We start from the raw sequence: 25532 nt of genomic DNA on the forward strand, positions 1-25532 counted from the left end.
AAGAAAGAAAGAAAGAAAGAAAGAAAGAAAGAAAGAAAGAAAGAAAGGAAGGAAGGAAGGAAGGAAAGGAATGGAATGGAATGTAAGAGTTCAGAGCAAAGGAATCAGCTATGCTGAGGAAAAAAAAAAAAGACTGATACTTGGGTGCCTTAACATGTGTAATAAGATCCTGGCTTTGCTACTTATTAGCTTTGTGCTTAGTACTGAAGACACAAAGATGAACAAGAAAGAGAAGGTCTCCCAGGGCATACAGACAAGAATAGTTAATTGTATTACAAAGTGTTGTGTACAAAGTGATGAGTGGTACAATGAAAAGTAGAGGGAGTGTAAGAAAATACAGCAGAGGTATGTAGCCCACTCAATAGGATCAGAGGCAACTTTTTGAAACACGTGACCTCTAAAACAATACCTAAGGGAGTTGCTAAGTCTAAAGAAAGGGAAAAAGCCTTTCTAAGTAGAGGAACCAGATTAACAAAGGCCCAAATGAGAGGCAGAACATGGAACTAGAGGAATCAAAATGTGTGTGATGTGGCGCCTGGGTGGCTCAGTCAATTAAGCGTCCGACTCTTGATCTTGGCTCAGGTCATGATCTCATGGTTTTAAGTTCAAGCCCCACATCAGACTCTGTATTGATAGTGCAAAGACTGCTTAGGATTCTCTCTCTTCCTCTCTCTCTCTCTGCCCCTCCCCCATGTGAACATACATGTTCAATCTCTCTCTCTCTCTCTCTCTCTCTCTCTCTCTCTCAAAATTAACTTAAATTTTCCTGTTTGAAAAAAAATTAAAAAAATAAAAATATGTGTGATTACTAGAGTCCACAGCCAATGAAATAAGGCTTCATTTCATTCTCAGAAACATGCCCCTAATTTGCCCCAATTTTATAAGTATGACAAAATTAGAAAACTGTGGGTCGCCTGGGTGGCTGAGTTGGTTAAGGGTCTAACTTCTGCTCAGGTCATAATCTCACAGTTCAGATGGCCAACAGGCACATGAAAGGATGCTCAATGTCACTCCTCATCAAGGAAATACAAATCAAAACCACACTGAGATATCACCTCAGGCCAGTCAGAGGGGCCAAAATGAACAAATCAGGAGACTATAGATGCTAGAGAGGATGTGGAAAAACGGGAACCCTCTTGCACTGTTGGTGGGAATGCAAACTGGTGCAGCCACTCTGGAAAACAGTGTGGAGGTTCCTCAAAAAATTAAAAATAGATCTACCCTATGACCCAGCAATAGCACCGCTAGGAATTTACCCAAGGGATACAGGAGTGCTGATGCATAGGGGCACTTGTACCCCAGTGTTTATAGCAGTACTTTCAACAATAGCCAAATTATGGAAAGAGCCTAAATGTCCATCAACTGATGAATGGATAAAGAAATTGTCGTTTATATACACAATGGAATACTACGTGGCAATGAGAAAGAATGAAATATGGCCTTTTGTAGCAACGTGGATGGAACTGGAGAGCATTATGCTAAGTGAAATAAGTCACACAGAGAAAGACAGATACCATATGTTTTCACTCTTATGTGGATCCTGAGAAACTTAACAGAAGACCACGGGGGAGGGGAAGGGGGGAAAAAAAGAAAGAGAGGGAGGGAGCCAAACCATAAGAGACTCTTAAAAACTGAGACTAAACTGAGGGTTGATGGGGGGTGGGAGGGAGGGGAAGGTGGGTGATGGGCATTGAGGAGGGCACCTGTTGGGATGAGCACTGGGTGTTGTATGGAAACCAATTTGACAATAAACTTCATATTAAATAATAATAATCATCATCATCATCATCATCTCACGGTTCAAGCCCTGCATCGCACTCCACTCTGGCAGTGTGAGTATGCTTGGGATCCTCTCTCTCTGCCTCTCTCCCACTCATGCTATCTCAAAATAAATAAAACTTTAAAAATAAACAAACAAACAGAAAGCTGCCATACCTGATACTCACTTTCCAAAGTTCCTTTAGTTAAACCTTACTGACAAACTTATGTAGAACTAAGTCACATAAACATTAATAGTGACGAAATTCAATTGTAAAACTAAACAAAGCAAAAACACGAGTAAAAACTAATAAATAAAATAGGCTCCAGTTACTTGTCTGAAGATAAAATGTGTATTAATAACTGGACTTCTCTCGAGCGAGAGAGGGAGAGAGGGAGGGAGAGAGAGAGAGAGAGAGGGAGAGAGAGAGAGAGAGGGAGGGAGAGAGAGAGAGGAAGGGAGGGAGAGGGAGGGAGAGGGAGGGAGGGAGGGAGGGGGAGAGGGAGAGACCTACTATGTAAGTGTAATTCATGTATCAAGTTCACAGAGAACAAAAAAGCAGAGTTGCTTTTACCTAATTTCTATATACAGGCTTCCCATTATCCAAAAGTAGAGGGTTACCACAAAACCTTTCACAAGCTGAAATAACATAAAGCACATATCCCTCACTTTCCAAAAGGTAACTTTATGCCACCTCACTTTCACAAAAGATTTACATGAGTATGGTAAGGACTTTTTTCATGAAAACGAACTCCTCTTTGGATTTCTTTTGGTTAACGAAAACAGGTACTGATGTAGGTCTTTCATAAAAGCAAAGCAGTGTAATGCAAACTGTAGGAAAGTGGGGAAGGTACTAATACACCGAAACTTAATAGCAAACTAGATAAGGTAATCCAATTGGTGGGGGGGGGGGGGGGGGGTATTTATTTTGAGAAAGAGAAAGAGTGTGGGGCAGAGGGAGGGACAGAGAGAAAGGGAAAGAGAGAGAATCCCAAGTTAGCTCTGCACTGTCATGCGTGGAGCCCCATGTGGGGCTCGAACTCATGAACCGTGAGATAGTGACCTGAGCTGAAATCAAGAGTAAGAGGTTTAACCCACTGGGGCTCCCAGGTGCCCCAAGATAATCCAATTCTTACATCCTCTAACAGAAAATTGTCTTTAAAAAGTAATTTTCTTGCCCTTCTAAGAAGTTCTATTCTGAGGTAATTTTTATAGGCATTTTAAAGACCTGAGTTCTAATCCTGATACAAATTTACTATAAAATTTGGACAATCAGTATTATCTCCCCTGGTCTGTTACCCTTACTAAAAATGAGAAGGTTGTAGTCAATCATCTCAAAGCAATGACATTTTTTTATGTGACATAGATAGCATCATATTATGGAAATTGTAAGAGCTTTGCAGAATTTCTATTAATGGCTAAGATGGCCAGATTTATCTTTCTGTCTGAAACAACTAAAAACAGAGATAAGAAAAAGAAACAACAGTATTCAATACACTGGAACATAAGATAAATAAAGGGTAGTGATCCCTAAGAGAAAGGAAATAAATGAGGTGAGCTCTAGAATTATACTCCTTTACTATCTGGGAAATTTCCAGATTCCAGGTCCCCCTGAGTTGAGAAGACAGAGCTGGGAGTCTGAAAAAGCCAATGTGGATAGAGTTCATAACGCACGGAGCCTGGAGCCTGCTTCAGCTTCTGTGTGTGTGTGCCTCTCTCTCTCTGCCTCTGCCTCTCTCTCTCTCTCTCTCAAAAATGAATAAATGTTAAAAAAAAATTTTTTTAAAGATATCACCTGAGTCCTGATCTGTAAAGAAACTATCTGAGGTCTGAGAAAGAACCAATAAACGGGACTAGCGGGAAAAATCTCCAAAACTCATAAATGGTCTACCACTATTTCAGAAGAGTCTGTTTGAGTTGGGAGAAAAATAAGCCCTAGACTAAATTCTGCCTCAGTCCCACTTAACAAAGCTTAAAAATAAGACACGAAATAACTGTATCCCAGAACAAAGCTCAAGAATATTTATAAGTAGGGACGTCTGGTGGCTCAGTAGATTAAGCGTCCAACTTCAGCTCAGGTCATGATCTTGCAGTCCATGGGTTTGAGCCCCATGTCAGGCTCTGTGCTAATAGCTCAGAGCCTGGAGCCTGCTTTGGATTCTGTGTCTCCCTCTCTCTCTGCCCCTCCCCTGCTCACGCTCCATCTCTCCCTATCTCTCAAAAGTAAACATTAAAAATTTTAAAAAAAAGTATTTATTAAGAATATAACAATGTTCATTACCCAATAAAATAAAACTCACAATGGCTGGCAACCAATTGAAAATTACTATGCATGCATAGAAGTAGGAAAATATAATTAATAATGAGAAGAAAAATCAATCAACCAAACGAACACAGAAATCACACAAATTGTAGAATTAGCAGACAAAAACATTAAGATAGTTATTGTAAATGTATTCTCTGTTGACAAAGTTAAAGAAAAGACCAAGCAGATTAAGAAGATATGTATGAGATACTTAACAAACTCAAATTCTTATTCTTATTTTTTTTTTTTTTTTTCTGAGAAAGAGTATGCACAAGTTGGGGAGAGGGTCAGAGAGAGAATCTTAAACTGGTTCCACACTGAGCATGGAACCTGATGCGGGGCTCAATCCCACAACCCTGGGATCATGACCTGAGCCAAAATCAAGAGTCAGACACTCAACTGACTGAGCCACCCAGAAGCCCCTAAACAAAACCAAATTCTAATTGAACTTGTACAAATGAAAGCTACAATGTCTGAGATGAAAAATACACTAGGTGGGATTAAAATCAGATTACACATTGCATAAGAAAAGATGAGTTAACTCCAAAACAAAGCAACAAATACCAAAATGAAATGAGAAAAAGACTAAAAGAAAACAGGAATGAATGGGGCGCCTGAGTGGCTCAGTCGATTGAGTGTCTGATTCTTGATTTCAGCTCAGGTCATGACCCCAGGGTCATGGGATGGAGCTCTAAGGTAGGCTCCATGCTAAGCATATATCCTGGCTAAGATATTCCCTCTCTCTCTCTCTCTCTCTCTCTCTCTCTCTCTCTCTCTCTCTCCCCCCCCCCCTTTGCCCATCTCCCCTCCTCTCTCTCTAAAATAAAGAAAAAAAATTTAAATAAAAAAAATAGGAATGAAGCACCCGTGAGCTACAGGACAACCTCAGTAGTCTAATGTATGTGTAATTGGTGTCTCCAAAGGCCCCTCCAAAGGGCCAGAAAAGTATATGAAGAAACAATGGGCCGAAGATTTTCCAAATTCGATGAAAACTATAAATCCACAGATCTAAGAAGCTCAACAAACTTCAAGCATAAGAAACATGAAAACTATACCAAGGCACAGTGTAATTAAATTGCTTAAAGCTAGTGATAAAGAAAAAATCCTAAAAGGAGCTAGAAAAAGACACATCACATACAGAACAAATATAAAAAAAATGGCAGCAGAATGCAAACCAGAAAATGTGGAACATCTTTACAAGACTGATTAAAAAAAAACAAAACAAAAAAACATTAATCTACAATTCAATTTCCAGTGAAATATCTTTCAAAAAGAAGGTGAAAGAAAGTTTTCATTAGTCATAATAATAAAAGCTTTGAGGTCAGACATACCTGGGTTTAAATATTGCCTCTGGGTGATCAAAAACAAGTTACCGTTATCAATATCAATGATATCAATTTTTACTACCAATTATTAAGTGCTTACTATAAACGGGTCATGTTCTGTGCCAAGTATTTTATATATATATAACCTCATTGGATTTTCATAATTCAGAAACACTTATAATCAACCATGTCATATAGAAATGCTGGAATTTGGGGGCGCCTGGGTGGCGCAGTCGGTTAAGCGTCCGACTTCAGCCAGGTCACGATCTCGCGGTCCGTGAGTTCGAGCCCCGCGTCGGGCTCTGGGCTGATGGCTCGGAGCCTGGAGCCTGTTTCCGATTCTGTGTCTCCCTCTCTCTCTGCCCCTCCCCCGTTCATGCTCTGTCTCTCTCTGTCCCAAAAATAAATAAAAAACGTTGAAAAAAAAAATAAAAACAAAAAATAAAAAAAAAGAAATGCTGGAATTTGATTCCAGATTGACTGAACCCAAAGTCCGTGCTCTTTACCACTGTATTACACCACCTGGGCCTCAATCTTCTGTTTTTAAAATTAAATAATAGTAGGTACTTCATAGAGTGACTATAAAGGCTAAATGAGACAATACATGTATATTAACCAGTACGATGCCCAAAATATAGCCGTCACTCAGTAAATGGGTACCGTTATTATTACGCACTCATACTTACCATACATCTCATCTTCCAATCCATGAACAAAGGCTCCACAAGCTCCTGACTCAATCAAGTTCACAGCTCCCGTATCTATTTCCTCCTTGGGAGCATCATCTCCCCACTTTCTGCCGCTGGAAAACTCCCCTGAACTGTAAAGTTCCTTGGCACGTTCGTGTGCAGTGCGTTTTCTCTGTATAGGACAATGACAATTACCACTTGCAGGAGGTTCATGAGGGAACAGTAAGATGTACCTTGGGAACATGGGAAGGTAGGAAATAAGATTGCTCTCTGAGACTTAACATTTTCAAAAAAAAAATAATAAATCAGAGCAAAGAACTGTAAATTCAACTTAAAGTAAGACTAAAAGTCACAGGTCTGTCACGGCTGATAGTATTCTTATTGAAGATAGCAAAAGAATGTGCTGATCAGACAGGTGGTTGTTCACCATGGCAACACAGGAAAAGGAAAACCAGAGAGGAAAATAATAGCAGTGTCCCTCCACACCATCCTGAGTAGATAATAACACTGACCCTAGAAAAGAAGTTTTGTTTAGTCCCAATAGACGTAAGTCTGAATTTGGTAACACTGTGCTTTATTTGAGCAACACTGCACTTACCATGCAACCTTCTAGTAAATTCCCTTTCTATATAGACTGCCTAAACAGGAATATACTGGCCAACTAAAGTAAATATCCAATTAAATTGAGTTATGTTTCTCAGCATGAATGAACTGTCATTCTGCTTTATATATCAGCCTCTTATGAATCTTCTTGGTGTGAGTCCACATCCTTGTGGCTGATCATCTCAAAGGCACTGATGAAATATAGCACCTAAGCCTACAAGGATGTGGGTCAGATGAAGTTTACACTCTGTGATGTATCTTAGAAACCCTTGCATTACTCATCCTTCACCATTCACCATAAGCATGCTGTTTTTCATATTTCTACTCTAGTATACACAAGGAACACTTAATCAATCACCAACCTCAAAGTAAGGCAATGACCTTCAGGAATCCACATGGTAATGTTTCATTAAACATAGACAGAAACGCTCTAACCATTCCTAAGAATTTATCTTATGGAATGACTCAAAAGAAAACAAGATCTAATATGCATGAAGATGATATTCTTTATGTAATTTTAAATGGTAGAAAAATTGGGAGAATCTATATAACGCAGGGTTAAAAAATTATGTCACATCAACTTAAGATAGTATACAATCAGTAAAAATAAGTATAAAGCTGACTCTATGAAAAAAAAGCATATGATGTAGTGGTAAATGCAAAAAGTAGACTACAAAATTATCTGAATACAATGATTCAATGTTTACAACATGCATAAGAGCTGGAGAGAAAAGTACCAAAATGACAAAAGTCACTGTGTTAGAGTAGCGGGAATATGGGTAAGTTGCTTCCCTTTTCCTTCTATTTATCAAAGATTCTGTAATTCTTTATTATCACTTTTATAATTTACAAATTAAGATAATGATATATTAACTTGTACACAGTCCTGACAATTATGTCGGAGAACTAACACGGTCAAGGCATTCCATAAGAGGCACTGTTACTGTTTAGAGAAAGAATTTACTCACTTTTCCATGGAAACTCTGGAAAAGGAATCCTAACATATCCTACAGTCTCATAAAATAAGACCAGACCTTTGTAGTTTCTATATAAGACACAACCTGTGTAAAGTATTTCATTAAAATAATTTAAAATTTAATGAAGTAACTTGTAATTTGGTTCAAGTTATTAAGATTTTTAAACTAAAATGTAATCTAGTCACCCAACATTTACTTAACAAATATATGGGCTGCAAAACTAAACCAACACCACTCGGCATATAGCTACACTGATAATGGTTACAGAAACCCAATTTAAACAACAAAGATTTCAAGTTACCCTAAGATCTGACATAAGCTTCTTGTCAAGTGTCTGCTCCAAGAAATGAGAACTGACTTGTTCCATAGAGCCCTGTAAAAACAAAGAATCCAGAGCAAATTAAACAACTTTTAAGACCTGAATATTATCTTAAAATTCAAAGTTTGCAGCCAACTTAAATGCATAAAGATAACATTATTCTCGATAGCAAAGATGCTTATGAGTTCTGAATCATCAGCAAAATAAAAAAAACATTAGCAATAGCAGCTAGCAGCTAAACAGAGCTTACTATGTGTCACACACCATTTATAAATATATTAACTAATTTAGTCCCCCTATGAAGTAAATACTATTATTTGTCCCATTTTATATATGGGGGAAAAAAAAGTTAAAAAGAAAAAAGAAAAGAACGCATAAAAAGGTTAGGTGGAAAAAAAAAAAAAAAAAAAAAGGTTAGGTGACTCATTCAAAGTCACAGGTAATTTACAGAGCTGGGCTATAAACCCAGGTTCCAGAATCCTTTGCCTTAACCACTACTCTCCACTATTTCTCCATTCCTTTTCATCCTATTCTTTCCATCATTTGTTCATTCACTCACTCATTCAATAAAGATATATTTACTGAGCAACCATTTAACTATATGCCTCCAGTAACCAGGAAGAGCATACAAAAATAAGACATCAATTCTACACTCAGTGATCTCACAGACTAGTGAGGGAAAATGGTAAGTAAAGAGATAACTGTATTATGTATAAAATGTTATAATACATATATAAAGGGTACTATAGGAAACTCAGAGAATAAGAAATACAGGGTGGAGGCAGGGAGAGATATATTTGGGGAACCAGTAATCACAAGTGCAAATGCATAAAGAGAGAATGCCATGAGGGAACCATCAAGTGAATGAAACACAGGATAGTGGTGCCAAAAATGAGGCAGGACAGCAAGGGAACAGATCATAAAAGGCCTCTCTCATATCCTTTTTTTTGTGTTTGTTATGGTGAGGGCTTTGCCATAATTATGAATAATAACTAGACAATCTTTTTTAAACAGTGAGCTCAAAATTATACAAAATATTTTACTTGTATTTAAAATTTTTATTTCTAATAATCCCCCAAAAAATGTAAATTATCTTTTTTTTTTTAAAGTAATCACTCCACCCAACGTGGGACTCAAACTCATGACCCCAAGACCAAAAGAGTTGCATGCTCTACTGACTGAGACAGCCAGGCACCTTGAAATATCCTCATTTTTCAGATGAGAAATTGAGGCTGAGAAATTTGGTAACTTGCTCATTTCAAATAAGGGTGAAACACAGTTAGATTTACACCTCATAAATATCCTCTTAGCAACAATGTGGCTAATTGACCAGAAAGAATCAAAATGAAGCAGAGGGATGGGTTAGCAGGCTATTAGAGCAGGTCCCAGACATTCTTAAGGAATATATTGGCAATCTTCTCTAATTCCTGAGTCAGTAAATATGTAAATGCTTATACAGGCTCGGACTTTTTTTTCCTCCAATCACATTTTCCATAGATAGTTACATGTTCTTTGGGAATATCCTCACCCAAGTTAACACCTTCCCTACAACACCAGGAGAGCAACTGTTGAACTATTTTCATGTAAGTAGTTTCAAATTTTTTTCTTATTTCTACATTCTACATGGTACAGTTGATGGCCTTCTTTGTTACACAGATCTGAGCCAATATCAAATCCAACAGTCATGTTTTTAATCCAAACATCAATTTTATGAATAAGAACTATAAATTTTTAAGATCTCCTTTAATTTTCTGTTTAGTTTTACCACCAGCATTAACAGTTGGATTTTTAGGGGGCACTTTTTTTTCCTATAAAAATCAAATTTTTGTTTTGTTTTGTCTTTTAAGAAGACCTACATGCAACACGGGGCTTGAACTCACAACCCTGAGATCAGGAGTTGCATACTCTATCAACTGAGCCAGCCAGGTGCCCCAAGAATGAAGTTTTAATAACTTCACAGTGAACTACTCAAATCCCTAGTCTCAATGCTCTCCTCCACCTCCTTTAGCCGAGCTCTCTCCTGACACAGTAGCAGAGAGGGAGTAGTATTCAAATTCCAGCCTCAAAAATTTACATATCATTATTTGCAACAAATTTCCCATGCTATCTTGAGACTATGTGAAGCTTTCCATTTTAGTTCACAAATACCAAGAGCTCTATGACATAGTAACCCACTCAAAAAATGTTGGGATCTAAACTAGTACAAACAGTGGAAATAGAAAAGGGAGAGATTCAAAAGAGGTCAAGAAGACAGTCCTGGTAAGAGCTGATAACTCCGTGGATACTGGACACAGAAAGAATTCCCAAATGCCTCCGGGTTTACAACTGGGTAAATGATGGCATCATTCATGAAAGTGCTAGAGGAGTAGATGTGACCATAAAGAGGAATTCATCATCAGGTATATCTCACCAAGCAGAAAAACATCTACATTCTTGTCTACTTTAACCAAGACAAATACATTCAGGTAAGGTCTCTCCAACTGTGCTAGTACTATTTAACAATTTATATTTACAACACTAAGGAAACCATGATATTTAACAAACAAGTATGCCAAACCTGCTTTCGGAACAAAAACTGCTCAATTATAACTGTTCAATAATAATGTAAATCTGCACTAGCCTCCAGCTTCTACCCAATTAAGTGATAAAGAAAAGTAACCCACCCTCCCTCCCCAACGCCAAAAAAAAAACAAAAAAAAAAAACTATCATGTGAAACATAAAACTGCCACTGACAAAGACATGTGCATTTGCCCTGGGAGAGACTAGTCCTTATGGCTATGGACTTAACCTACAATCTATCTGAAAATATTATCATCTTTAAGGTCAAACACTTCTGGAGTCTCATAAAGAAGGTTGAACCATTACTGAGTAAGAAAGATCAAACATCTTAAGCAGAAGTCATTGAACTAAAAACAATATTCTAAATAAAACACCAATTACCATGATTAATTTCACAGTAATGACTGTATTCTAAATCGTCCCATGGAGCTGCATACTTGCAATCAACTTTCTTTGCCTCAGTGGGAAAGTTATGGATAACTACAAACTGACTTTCCACATGGTTTTGAATTTTCTGAAACAGCCTACTTCTTAAATTTTTCATACTGCTAGAAGCCAAGGAGAATGGAGACTTGATTTTTTGTGCAAGATGGACTTAAATCTAAAGCCTTATCATTTAAGTTCTTGAAGAACCTGGCTTCTGCTTTCCTCTTGAGCTTTATCTTGCTGAACATCCCACATGTTTAACATTATCCCCCCACAACCAAGATATATTAAACTGCTTATACTTTAGTATCATATTGTAGTTTAGTATACTAGTATGCATGACAATTGTACTCCTTCTGTATCTGCTTATATTTTCTCCTTCCTTACTTATTTACTTAGCCAACTCATATTTATCCTGCAAAACTCAGTTCAGAAATTACCTCCCCCAAGAAGCCTTCTGTCAATGTGTTAGGTGCTCTCTTTCCTAGGAGTACCAGGTATTATAACTGACTGATTGCTTATGTCAACCTATCAGACTGCCAACTCTTTGAAGACAGCAACTATGCTCAGTTGATGAACACAGTCTGAAAACTATATGCAGTTTAAATGACAATTTTGTCTATTCAAGAGTTGGAGTGGGGGAGTACACCTCTTTGCCGACACAAAGGAACTGGTAAATCAGCAGGGCATTAACTGTACAACCACAGCTCTTGATGTGTAACTGGACTATCACTAGGAAGAGATTCCACATGAGTTTTAGATCATGAAGTGTCATTTACTATCTATGTGGCCTTTGATATGTTACATCACTTTTCCAAACCTTATTTTATTATTTACATAATGATTAACAGAATATCTACCTCAAAGAGTTTAAAAACATTGTTTTTAATGTTTATTTTAGAGAAAGAGAGAGAGACAGAGACAGAGCGCAAGCAGACGAAGGTGCAGAGAGAGAGAGGGAAGCACAGAATCCCAAGCAGACTCCAAGGTCTGAGCTGTCAGCACAGAACCCACGTGGGACTCATGATCTGAGTCGAGGTCAGACATTTAATTGACTGAGCCACCCAGGTACCCCTCAAAGAGTTTAAAAGAATTAAAAATTATCTGCAATAACTATGTTTATTAGGATATATATGTATATATATGTACATTTGTACTTGTTCATATAAAAAAGTGGGTATATGTGCATGTGTATGTGCACAGAACTAGAAGTGCCTAGCTTAGTAGGCTAAGAACTCTACAAATAGTAACAATGATTATTATCAGTAAAATTAGATTGTTAATTGCTTTTGAAGTACAAACATAATTACTTATATAATTTGGAGCTGTTTGGATCTGAAATCACTGAAATTAAAACATAAAGCATTTGACTCAAGTTAGAATCATCTAAGTGGAAACTCTTTCAATTCACCATGGTAATTCATTATTCATATAGTTTTACGTAATAAAATTCGTATCTTACAGGGTACAAAACTGAAAAATCTGAATTACCCTGCTTTAAGGATTACTCTTCTAACTGCCTACTCAAATCAAGATGTATTATTGAATCATTCCCCTGCAACATCTCCCTCACACATACACACACTGCACACTGTAGATGCTCAGGAAACGTTGAATGACAGAATCTGGTGAATGATTGGACTGTTCCAAATTTTAAAATATTTGAAAACCAAAACACAGCTTTAAAATGTGAATTCAAAAATAAAAACAAGGGAGCCTGGGTGGCTCACTCGGTTGAATGTCCAATTCTGGATTTTGGCTCAGGTCACGATCTCATGGTAGTGGGATCGAGCTCCACGTTGGGATCCGTGCTCAGCATGGAATCTGCTTAAGATTCTCTCTCTCTTCCCCTACCCCTCTCTCCCGCTTGTGCTCTCTCTAAAATAAAATAAATCAAATCAATAAAAATACATAAAATCAATAACTGGCTTAACTCTGTACTTTATCATGGACAAGCAATATGATCTAGTACTGAAACCATCCAAATTCCTTATTATTCCATGAAAATGCTTCACACAAGTTTCAGCAGTTACCCCATAAATACTGGTCTTAGGAGTAGGGCTATCATTGAATCTGTGTCCAAAGTATTCAGCCAACAATCTTACCAAGACTGGCAGAGATGGGGCCCCAAAAGGCAAGTGTCCAAAAAGAATCCCAGATTTTCTTGCTGTGACATTTATATAAATTTTTACAAATCCTTATATATGTATTTACATATTACAACCACCCCCAATACCCCATGTTTAGCATAGTACTTTACAATTTGTATTTTCATATATAGTATCACATTTGAGCATCATGACAACCATGTGAGGTAAACATGAGAGAATATTATGACCCACTTAACAGATGAGGAAACTGAGACTAAGATCAAGTGGCATGTCCTAGATAACATAGTTATAAAACAGGGCTGAGTAATAATACACCAACATTCTTTCTTCTGTAAGACAGTTCTATCTCTGAAAAGTTAATTTTTCTTTTTTTTTTTTTTTAACAAATGTACCATGAATTACCGAAGGCAAAACAGTAGAAAAGTACCAGCCTAAAAGTCAGATTAGTATTTGAATCCCACTCTACAACTTTGTATCTGAAAATTGGATAATTAACTTCTCAGAGCTTCTGTTTTCTCACCTGAAAATGGGAATAATAGTAATTACCTTTCTAGGTTACTGTGAAGAGTGAATGAGATAATGTAAGTGGTGTCAGAGCAAACTCTCTGGGTCATAACAGGTGCTTAGTAAAGCAACTATTTTTATTATTTTCCTTTTTCTCTAGGCCTTGGCTGTCTCATATGGTAACAATGTTAAATGAGATTATCTTTAAAATTCTTTCTAGTTCTAAAAGACTACTTCTCCACTGGAAAGTAAGCCATTTATTTTTATTTTTAGAAATACTAGGGTTTCTATAAGTGGGTTATATCTATCCCTATCTGTAGTTTCTCAAAATCTTTATACAAGTGTAACAATAAACATGTTCATTAAAGAAAGTGTAACTTACCAATAGCTTTGCAGCTTGAACTCGAACCACCCAAGAGCCGTCACTGACCATGTGACAAATTTTTCCAAATGCATCATCAACTAAGCGAATCTCTTCATTAGAAGAAGGGATTGGGACAATGCTAAATTAAAAGAAAAAAAACACACACACAAATAACAAAACAGGAACCTAAAGCTGCAAGTTCAATAAACTGAGAATAACCATTGAAAACCGGCGCGCACGCGCTCACACACACACACACACACACACACACACACACACACACACAAGATGACAACTGAGTAATTCAAATCCTAGAGTGATAGAATACATTTCAGAGTAAAGAAATCACTCTGAGAGTATGAAACAACACTTTTAGTTACAGTGCAAGTTTTCCGTGTCTGGAATAAAAGTGTTTAACCCACCAAAGGTTCAAAGATTTACAAAGATACCAAAAACTAGCTACCACAAAGTATTTTATATCTTTAAGTTTATTCTCTCCTATAATTGCATTGCTGTCAATATAGTAAATCATAGAATCAATATAAAATATTCTGGTTTTCCAATTTTAGCAGGCAGTTTAATGAAGAGGAAAAAAACACTTCTTTTTCCTACAGAAGCAGCTCTTTTACAAAATAGAATAATATTTATCTCTCTACCTCAAAGAATCACTGCGTAAATAAATGATTTAATTACTATGAAAACATTTTTAACGAGGAAAACACCTCATAAGGGATCATTATTCTCAAACTCACCTAGTGTCTTTACCTGGCATTTGTATTTACTAAAAAGGGCCCTAAACAATTTAAAGATTAAAAAAAGAGTGGGGTGGGGTGCTTAGACAGCACTTCAGAAAGACAGCCAATCTCTCCATTTATAGATGAGCAGGCTGGAACCCAGAGAGGAAGTCTCTTTCCCAGGGTACATGGAAAATTCACAGAAGAGCTGAAAAATAAGGACCAAGCACCCTGATTATCAGGATCTGCACTTTCCCCTATTCCACACTGCTTTCTAAAAATATAACCAACATTCCTTATCTGGAGGAGGGCTTTTTGCATGATGGGAGAAGAGAAAAATGGCTTAGCAATGAACAAAAGCTGGCTTACACCCACACTGACCTTTCAGGATAGAGCTGACTGACAACCCAGATAAGTTGGACTGCAGCACTGCGCACTTGTTCATAGTCATCAGACAGCAATTTACAGGCCTGCAAACAAGAATTCCAAAAGTCTATTAGTTCTGTGTCCTCACAGGTGATGTTCAAACTACCTTCAAAATGAAGACAGGGTAGCTGGATAAGGATGCCAATCAAAATACTTGTGGGTAGTTTTAACTTCTTGTACTTTTGCCCAACAAAGAATTCTTGGCCTCTGTCAGCTGTGTTCTGTGTTCTGACTCCCACCACACGTCTGAAAGCAGAACCACAGATTGAAAGACAGCACAAAAGCCACCTAGAATAGTATCGATCTTAGCAAAGCCTGCTGGGAGCCCACAGAGCTGTTCACATGGGCACAAACCCCAAATCTGGGCTGTTGGGGTTTTTTTTTTTCCCCTTGCTGTAAAATCAAAGCACAAATTTCTGGCAATCTGAAATCTCAAGCACTCTAAGTAAACGTATAATTTTAATGCTAAACTGCCAAAAGAAGCCAGATTTTTGTTTTACTTTGGTCTGAAATGGAATATCCCTGCCCCACCTACATAGCAACACCCTAGACTTCAACAACACCCAGAACTACTCCATTTCTAGAATTTAAAAATCCTATATTCCAGGGGCACCTGGGTGGCTCAGTCGGTTAAGCATCCGACTTTGGCTCAAGCCATGATCTCACAGTTCGTGAATTCAAGCCCTGCATTGGGCTCTCTGCTGTCAGCATGAAGCCAGCTTCGGATCTTCTGTCCCCCTTTTTCTCTGCCCTGTCCCCACTTGTTCTCTCTCTCAATAAATAAACTCAAAAAAAAATTTTTAATAAAAATAAAAATCCTATATTCCATGATGCTGTATTCCTCTGATCATAACCTGTTACTCCACCAGCTCCTCCATTTCCATGAATTAATCCGTCACATTTGCTCTTCAGTCTCATTTAACCTACCTATCCGTTTAACCAAGATTTCCCAACCTTGCCTCTACTGTCATTTTGACTATACAATTCTTTGTTGTGAGAGGCTATCCTCTGCACTGTTAACATGGTTGGCAATATTCTTGGCTTCTACCCACTAAACGGTTGTAACGCAGCACCCTCTCCCTCTCCCTCGCAGTTACAAAAGCCCAAAATATCTCCAGACACTGTCAAATATCCCTTAGAGAGTAAAATCACCTTGGTTGAGAACCATTGCTTTAATCCTACCCTTTTTCTCCACATGAACCACCTTCTCCTTGCTCCATAACCTACCTTTACTTAGTCCCGACAGCACTGTCAGCATTACCACTGACAATGCTCTCAAGACTTCTACAGCTGCTCTACAAACCCAACATCTTCTCTATTCCTCACAAGGGCAGGAGAGCACTAGCAAAGACCACTCTCTCTAGCGGACTGGGAGCTCATGATCTCGAACCTTACTGACTCTCTCTGAAATCTTTCACACCCCTGCTTTCCACACCCATTCCCTAAGGCAGCTTATCTTAACCTCCTGCTCTGGGCCCCTACCCCACTTCCAGCCATAAAGCAGCATGTTTATCTGAGAAAAAGCCAGGTTCTCAGGCACAAATGCTCCAACTCTTCCATAACAGTTATAAATTCATTTATACCTGTATTCTCCCACACCTCATTTTCTTAATGTCTCAGGAAAAAGTATCCTAATTCCTAATCCTTCTACTTTTGCTATGGATCCCATCATTTCCTCACACAGGCCTTCCCTTACCATCCTCCAATATAGGTCCTATTTGTGATTCTCTATTATAGCACCCTATTTATTTACTGCATAGCACTATTCACATGCTTAATTATTGTGTTTATTTATTTAATTGCCTGTCTCATCCATGAGAATGTGAAGGGCATGGATCCTATCCAACATGCTCGGTGTTATACAACCAGCATTAGGTATTCATTAATATCTGTTGGATGATTCAGCTCATGAGTCTGATTTTCTGTTTAAAGGAACTTACTCTACCATTTATCCCCCTGTGTCTCTTCCATCACCAATTTCTCCCAAAACACTGGCTCCCTTCAACACATAAACATACTTATTTAGCATACATTTTAAATACATAAGCATACTTATTTAAAATACAAAAAGCCCTCCCTCAGTCCAATACCCCTTTCTACCATCCTCCATCCTGCCATCCTATTATAGCCAAGTTCCTTAAAGTACAGTCACTATTGAAATGCCTTACCTCAATTGACCCTAATCTGGCTTCCATCCCCAACACTCTACTAAAATTGCTCTTTCCAAACTCATTAATGGCTGCCTTGTTAAAAAGTCCAATGGGTAAATTTCAGGCCTATCTCGCTGACCTTTCAGCAGCATGTGACTGTGACAACTGTGAGAACTCCCCCCTGCCTTTTTTGGAAGGTATTTTTCCTCCTCCTCCGTCTCTTCTGTCTGTCTCTTAAATGTTGGACCTTACCTGTGGCTTCCATCCTTGGTCTCCTTCAATCTTCTTACTCTCTCTGGGTATCCACATGCCCCCTAGATAGTGATGGCTTCAGTTACCCACCTCCAGCTCTGGCCTCTGCTGAGCTCCAGACTTCCACAACTATCTGCAACCTGGAACTTTCCTCATGGGTGTCCCGTCAATCCTTCAAACTCAACCAAAACTGGTATGGTACCTAATTCAAATTCACACCTCAAATAATCCAACACTCCATCCTCACTCCCTTGAAGCCCTCATCATTGCTTGCCTTGTTAACTGACACAGTCTTAGGCCACTAAATATCTGAATCACCTAACTAACTATTCTTCCTCTGAATCCTTACTCTCTAAGTTTCCTTAAATTTTTTGGCTTCCCACAGAGTTTTCCTACAGGGAGATAAGGTGCTAGTCACACCAAAACAACCATTCTGAACTCATTCTATGTAATTATGTAAAAGAATAAACTTGGTTTATGTATCAATCATAGGGGCTTATCTAATTACCATCTTCTTCTGAAAGATAAAACCATTCTTTGTACAAAATCTGGTCTCTGACATGGATTTAGATTGCTGGTCTCCAGATTCATTCAACTATTCTACAAGAGAAATATCACCTTGTAAGGCCTTTTTATTGGTCAATCAGCTTCTCCTAGTGATACTACAACTTCACAGTGCGTTTCTTTACCAATACTACAAATACTGTGAATACCTTTCCAAATGATCCCAGGGTCTCAGTCATCTTTCTTCAGAAAAACTCTACTATGTCAAGAACGGTGCCTCGAATCAACTTCATGCTTGGCCCAACCAAACACAAGATCAGAAAGACTACCTCTTTGCTTATTCTGAACACACACTTCTTTCTGTATACTCTGGTATACACAGTGAGCTACCTAAATCCTCCTAAAAGTCGTTTTTACATGTATTAGTGCTACTCAATTACATATCCTCCATCCTCTTACTAACATGTGTTTTAGATACAACTTCACATTCATCCCAATTAATGTTGCCAGTTGATGCTCCATGTTTTCAAATTCTGACAACTAGTATACACTCTCCCAGTTTCACTATCCTTCCTCCTCTCCCAGACAGTAATCATGTAAGGTACCTGATTATAAATGGTTTGGTGTAATTTCAATCCTCTTTCATGAAGCTGCAACTAGATAATAGAAATAAGTTTAAGTATTTGAGAAAAAAAGATCAGTATTTCCAAAGTCTCCCACAATCTCATATATTTTCCCCCATTACATTAGATTAACATACTTCCCATTAGCCAAAATTAGTGCTATACAAGTAAGAAATCTGGTCAGACCTTTGGGTAGAAACAAGAGACTTAATAAATCTAACCTATCAACTGTCCCAAGGGGATATTAGAAAAATATTAAATAATGATAAGAAGGATAAAGAAGAAATGGTTAACACTACCTCCCCCTAAAATGTACCCCCCCTCCCCCACCCAGGGGCCTGGAGGAGGGATGTGACTTGGTATTATAATAGGTATAAGTTGTACCCTCTATGTTTCAGTATATGGGTGAAAGCTACCAGAGAGGCCCAAAGAAAAGCACACCTGCCATACAAAGGAATGTGTGCCTTTGAGTTCTGTGATACCATCAACACATTCCTGAAAGTGAGCCTAAGGAATATTCAGGGGGAGGGGGGGTGTTCAGAAAGCACCCAAACCAACATTAGCCATGAACTTTAAAAAAAAACAAACAAACATATGAGGGGCACCTGGGTGGCTCAGTCGGTTAAGCATACAACTTCAGCTCAGGTCACGATCTCACAGTGCGCGAGTTTGAGCCCCACATCAGTCTCTGTGCTGACAGCTCAGAGTCTGGAGCCTACTTCAGATTCTGTGTCTTCCTCTCTCTCTGCCCGCCCCTCCCTCCCTCCCTCTCTCTCTCTAAAAAAACATTTAAAAAAAATTTTAATGAAACAAACAAATCAAACTGTCACCCTCTGATTTCCATGATCATGTTTACCATGGCTTTTATAGCTGCTGTCCTGACTCGTGGGTCTTGGTCACTGAAGTAATCCCCTATAATCTTCTGGACATCTCTGACAGCTAGGCCCTCTCCATCTTTTGTGACACTTTTCTCCAAAGAGCCAAGATTGCCAAGTAATTGCAGGCATTTATTTCTTACACCATGGGAGGTATCTGTGAGGTGCTATGAAAGGAAAAGAGAACAAAAGGACAGGATTAAGATAGCTTAAAATAAATAAAAAACCAGAAACAAAAGTATTATCAGCTTTAGGAATGACTCAAACACAACATTCTCACCAGTCTCTCTAGTACCATGTTACTTGAGTATGTATCATCATAAAGAAAGATGAGTCCTTAGAAAATAAGATTCTCTGTATTCCCAAGAGCTAGCGCTTTGCCTTATAAAGAGAAGGTACTTTATTTACTTCTTAAAAAAATTGTTTAACGTTTATTTTTGAGAGACAGAGAATGAACAGGAGAGGGGCAGTAAAAGAGGGAGACACAGAATCTGAAGCAGGCTCCAGGCTCTGAGCTGTCAGCACAGAACCCGATGTGGGGCTCAAAACCATGACCCATGAGATCATGACCTGAGCCCAAGTCAGACACTTAAGTGACTGAGCCACCCAGGGGCCCTGAGAAGGTACTTTAAAAATGGCCCCCAAAGGCATCTGGGTGGCTCAGCTGGTTAAGTGTCTCTTGGTTTTTGGCTCAGGTCATGATCTCACAGTTTCATGAGTTCAAGCCCAACCTCAGGCTCTGCACTGGCAGCACGGAGCCTACTTGGGATTCTCTCTCCCACTCTCTCTCTCTGTCCCATCCCCGTCTGTGCTGTTTCTGTCTCTCTCAAATAAATTCATAAACTTTTAAATAAATAAATAAAGCCCGTAAGCTGCATTTTATTTGCTATCAAATCTAAAAAAACAGAAATGTGTAAGTTTTTAAAGTTTTTAATATCCATACAGAAAAATGCAAAAAGGTTAAGTGTACAGCTCAATGAATTTTAAACAAATGAATACACACATATAAAAAGCACCCAGATAAAGGCGCCTGGGTGGCCAACTTCGGCTCAGATCATGATCTCACAGTCCCTGAGTTCGAGCCCCGTGTCAGACTCTGTGCTGACAGCTCAGAGCCTGGAGCCTGCTTCAGATTCTGTGTCCCCCCCCCCCCCGCCCCTCCCCTACTCATGCTCTGTCTTGCTCTCTCAAAAATAAATGTTAAAATTTTTTTTAATTAAAAAAAAAAAGCACCTAAAGAAACAGAACAGGAAACCCCTCTTGGTCCCCCCCCCCATAAACTACTCCACCACCATAAAAATTAGCCAATATCTTGACTTCTAACACCTAGATTTATTTGGCCAATGTTTTTTTATTATAATTTTATTTTTTTTCAGTTTTTTTAAATTTTATTTTTAAGTTTTTTTAATTTACATCCAAACTATTTAGCATATAGTGCAACAATGATTTCAGGAATAGATTCCTTAGTTCCCCTTACGCATTTAGCCCATCCCCCCTCCCACAACCCCTCCAGTAACCCTCAGTTTCTTCTCCATATTTATGAGTCTCTTCTGTTTTGTCCCCCTCCCTGTTTTTATATTATTTTTGTTTCCCTTCCCTTATGTTCATCTGTTTTGTCTCTTAAAGTCCTCATATGAGGGAAGTCATATGATTTTTGTCTTTCTCTAATTTCACTTGGCATAATACCTTCCAGATCCATCCATGTAGTTGCAAATGGCAAGATTTCATTCTTTTTGGTTGCCAAGTAATACTCCATTGTATATATACACCACATCTTCTTTATCCATTCATCCATCGATGGACATTTGGGCTCTTTCCATACTTTGGCTATTGTTGATAGTGCTGCTATAAACATGGGGGTGCATGTGTCCCTTCGAAACAGCACACCTGTATCCCTTGGATAAATGCCTAGTAGTGCAGTTGCTGGGTCGTAGGTTAGTTCTATTTTTAGTTTTTTGAGGAAACTCCATACTGTTTTCCAGAGTGGCTGCACCAGCTTGCATTCCCATATTAAAATTTTAGAGAGAGGGCAAGCAGAGGAGAGGTGCAGACAGGAGGAGGAGGGAGAAGGAGAAGGGAAGGGGGAGAGGGGAAGGGGGAGAGAGTGAGAGAAAGAAAAAGAGAGAAAGAGAAAGAGAGAACGAGAGAGAGAGAGAGAGAGAGAGAGAATGAGAATCTTAAGCAGACTCCATACTCAGCCTGACATAGGGACTTGATCCCACAACCCTGGGATCATGAACCAAGCCAAAATCAAGAGTTGGTCGTTCAACCAAATGAGCCACCCAGGCGCCCTATTTTGCCCATTTTTATACTTTGTAAAATCAACCAGTGTCTGGCCTCTCTTGCTTAATATGATGTTTGTAAGATTCATCCATAGTATGGCATATAGCAATGGTTCCTTCATTTTCATTACCATATAGTATTCCATTTGTCAGTACACCACAACCCACTTTTCCTCTCCCATATTGATAGACATTTGGGTTATTTCCAGTTTTTGGCTATTCTAAATAATGCTACCATGACTGTGGAAGCTTGAATGGGGCTTCTGTTGGATACATAAGAATGGAGTTGCTGGGTCACAAGCCATGTATACATTCAGTTAATAACAAACAGCCAAATAGTTTTCCGAAGCAGTTGTACTAATTTAACTAATTTACATTTCCACCAGTGACACTTGGTGTTCCAGTTGTGCCACATCCTTGTCAACACTTAAGTACTGCCAATCTTTTTCATGTTAGCTCTTCTCACCAGTATTTTTTAAATTTACTTATTTTTTTAACTTACATCCATGTTAGCATACAGCGCAATAATGATTTCAGGAGTAGAATCCAGTGATTCATCCCCCACATATAACACCCAGTGCTTATCCCCAAAAATATCCTCCTAATGCCCCTTGATCATTTAGCCCATCCCCCTACCCACAGCCCCTCCAGCAACCCTGCTTGTTCTCTTTTGAGTCTCTTAAGTTTTGTCCCCCTGTTTTTATATTATTTTTGCTTCCCTTCATGTTCATCTGTTTTGTATCTTAAATTCCACATATGAGTGAAGACATATATTTGTCTTCCTCTGATTTCCCTTAGCACAATACCCTCTAGTTCCATCCGCATAGTTGCAAATGGCAAGATTTCATTCTTTTTGATTGCCAAGTAATACTTCATTATATGTACATATACACCACATCTTCTTCATCCATTCATCTGTCGATGGACATTTGGGCTCTTTCCATACTTTGGCTATTGTTGATAGCGCTGCTATAAACATTGGGGTGTGTGTGCCCCTTCGAAACAGCACACCTGTATCCTTTGGATAAATACCTAGTAGTGCAGTTGCTGGGTCATAGGGTAGCTCTATTTTTAATTTTTTGAGGAACCTCCATATTGTTTTCCCGAATAGCTGCACCAGGTTGCATTCCCACCAGCAATGCAAAAGAGATTGTCTTTCTCTGCATCCTCGCCAACATCTGTCGTCTGAGTTATTCATGTTAGCCATTCTGACAGGTGTGAGGTGGTATCTCATTGTGGTGTTGATTTGTATTTCCCTGATGATGAGTGATGTTGAGCATTTTTTTCATGTGTCTGTTAGCCATATGGATGTTTTCTCAGCAGTATTTTTAAAGACATAATGGCTATATCTAGTATAATGCTACTGAAATAAGATATTTGCATAATATACAAATGTTAATACAAAACAAGTATCTTTAGACAGTCCCTTCAAGTTCAAATTTTCCAGGTTTTTCTATCTATAAAATCATTGGTTTGAAATCACAACAGTCTCTAGAAGTACCCTCAGTAAACACCCATTTCTCTTCTCCTGCCTTAATCTGCCACTCCCCTATTTTACGGGACTATAAGGATTAAGTGATATGTCTAAAAAAACCTGATAATTTAGAAGAGCTAAACACTCCTGACATCCACTCAATCCAGAGCTCTTTTCCCCCATTCCGCTGCATAAATTACTTCATGATTTTCAAAACTGTGCTATGTTCAGAGTTGAGCATCTGTACCTTAAATATTTACAAAGCTCCACAATACCTGTTTTCCTTACATATATTACTCCCAAGTACCACTAGTCTCCAGCATGAAGAATTGCTCAGATTTCCAATTACTGCATGATAAGCATACTGATCCTAAATCAATAACCAATTCTTATGATTAGCTAACTAGGCTGCAAACACTTCGCGTAAATAATACCCACACAGGGGCGCCTGGGTGGCGCAGTCGGTTAAGCGTCCGACTTCAGCCAGGTCACGATCTCGCGGTCCGTGAGTTCGAGCCCCGCGTCAGGCTCTGGGCTGATGGCTCGGAGACTGGAGCCTGTTTCCGATTCTGTGTCTCCCTCTCTCTCTGCCCCTCCCCCGTTCATGCTCTGTCTCTCTCTGTTCCAAAAATAAATAAACGTTGAATAATACCCACACACACAAAACTGAAGAAACAGGAAGATGTATCCAATGAGTAAATATATTATAGCTGATTCCAGGGCTAGAGTAGGGAAAGTACAAAATGAGCCTGGATTATTTTATTGTGCCAGAAAGAAAAGAAGTATTCAAAGAACAAGAGAAGTCAAAAGAACACAGAAGCCAGCGTAAAAGGGCTCCCACTTGGCCGAATCAGGAAATCTGAACATCACAACAAATAATTATAGTAACAGACTACCACCCACTGAGCAAACAAGTAATCGGAGTCCATAACTGATATACACAAACTGAAAGTTTGATGACAGAATATTTACAATGTCTAAAGTGCCACCCCACAAAAACACTTATTCATTTCAAAATGAGACAGTAACTTTATAGTGAAGCAGTGTGACAGACACTATCTTAACCACGTGATCAAAGTAAACATCATTAGTACTGGGACAAATCAAAATGGTGTAGCACCTAACAGGATGCAGTAAGAAGAGTATCTTGTCTGTGATTATTTGTTTTAATATTTAGTTATTTCTGAGAGAGAGAAGGACAGAGTGCAAGTTGGGGAGGGGCAGAGAGAGAGAAAGACACAGATCCAAAGCAGGCTCCAGGTTCTAAGCTGTCAACACAGAGCCCGACGTAGGGCTCGAACCCATGAACTGTGAGATCATGACCTGAGCTGAAGTTGGATGCTCAACCGACTGAGCCATTCAGGCGCTCCTCTGATATACATATATATGTGTGTGTGTATATATATGTGGGCGTGTATATATACACACATATATATATGTGTGTGTGTGTATATACATGTGTATATATATGTATATATATCTCAGATGTGTGTGTATATATATGTGATGTATATACATCAAATGTATACATGTCTGATATATACGTATATATACATACGTATGTATTTTTTTTTTTTTTGAGAAAGAAAAAAATGTGAGTAGGGGAGAAGTGGGGGGAGAGAGAATATCTTTTTTTTTTTTTTTTAACGTTTATTTATTTTTTTGAGACAGAGAGAGACAGCATGAACAGGGGAGGAGCAGAGAGAGAGGGAGACACAGAATCCGAAACAGGCTCCAGGCTCTGAGCTGTCAGCACAGAGCCCGGCGCGGGGCTGGAACTCACGGACAGTGAGATCATGACCTGAGCCGAAGTCAGACGCCTAACCGACCAAGCCACCCAGGCGCCCCAGGAGAGAGAATATCTTAAGCAGGCTCCATACCCAGCGCAGAGCTTGATCTCACAACCATGAGATCATGACCTGAGTGGAAATCAAGAGTCAGACACTTGGGGCGCCTGGGTGGCGCAGTCGGTTAAGCGTCCGACTTCAGCCAGGTCACAATCTCGCGGTCCGTGAGTTCGAGCCCCGCGTCGGGCTCTGGGCTGATGGCTCAGAGTCTGGAGCCTGTTTCCGATTCTGTGTCTCCCTCTCTCTCTGCCCCTCCCCCGTTCATGCTCTGTCTCTCTCTGTCCCAAAAATAAATAAACGTTCAAAAAAAAAGAGTCAGACACTTAACTAAGCCACCCAGGTGCCCCTTGTCTGTGATATTCTTTTTTTCTTTTTTAATTTATTTTTTTATTTGAGAGAGAGACAGAGAGAGGGCACAAGTTG

At 38.9% G+C, this 25532-nt stretch overlaps 1 protein-coding gene across 2 annotated transcripts in view; it reads right to left on the reverse strand.

Moving 5' to 3' along the window:
• The window catches only part of INTS4 (integrator complex subunit 4), a 117692-nt gene that overhangs the window by 46673 nt on the left and 45487 nt on the right, over positions 1-25532 (reverse strand). For both annotated transcript variants that reach the window (XM_040489461.1, XM_040489462.1), the window contains 6 exons: positions 19488-19673; positions 18614-18664; positions 15058-15146; positions 13961-14081; positions 7960-8031; positions 6076-6250 (listed from right to left, as the gene is read on the reverse strand). In XM_040489461.1, the coding sequence (XP_040345395.1) occupies positions 6076-6250; positions 7960-8031; positions 13961-14081; positions 15058-15146; positions 18614-18664; positions 19488-19673 (694 nt within the window). The remainder of the gene's footprint in view (positions 1-6075; positions 6251-7959; positions 8032-13960; positions 14082-15057; positions 15147-18613; positions 18665-19487; positions 19674-25532) is intronic.

The sequence above is a fragment of the Herpailurus yagouaroundi genome, unplaced genomic scaffold (genome assembly GCF_014898765.1).
Source record: "Herpailurus yagouaroundi ecotype Mexico unplaced genomic scaffold, PumYag 180, whole genome shotgun sequence".
In the NCBI taxonomy this organism is placed as follows: domain Eukaryota; kingdom Metazoa; phylum Chordata; class Mammalia; order Carnivora; family Felidae; genus Herpailurus; species Herpailurus yagouaroundi.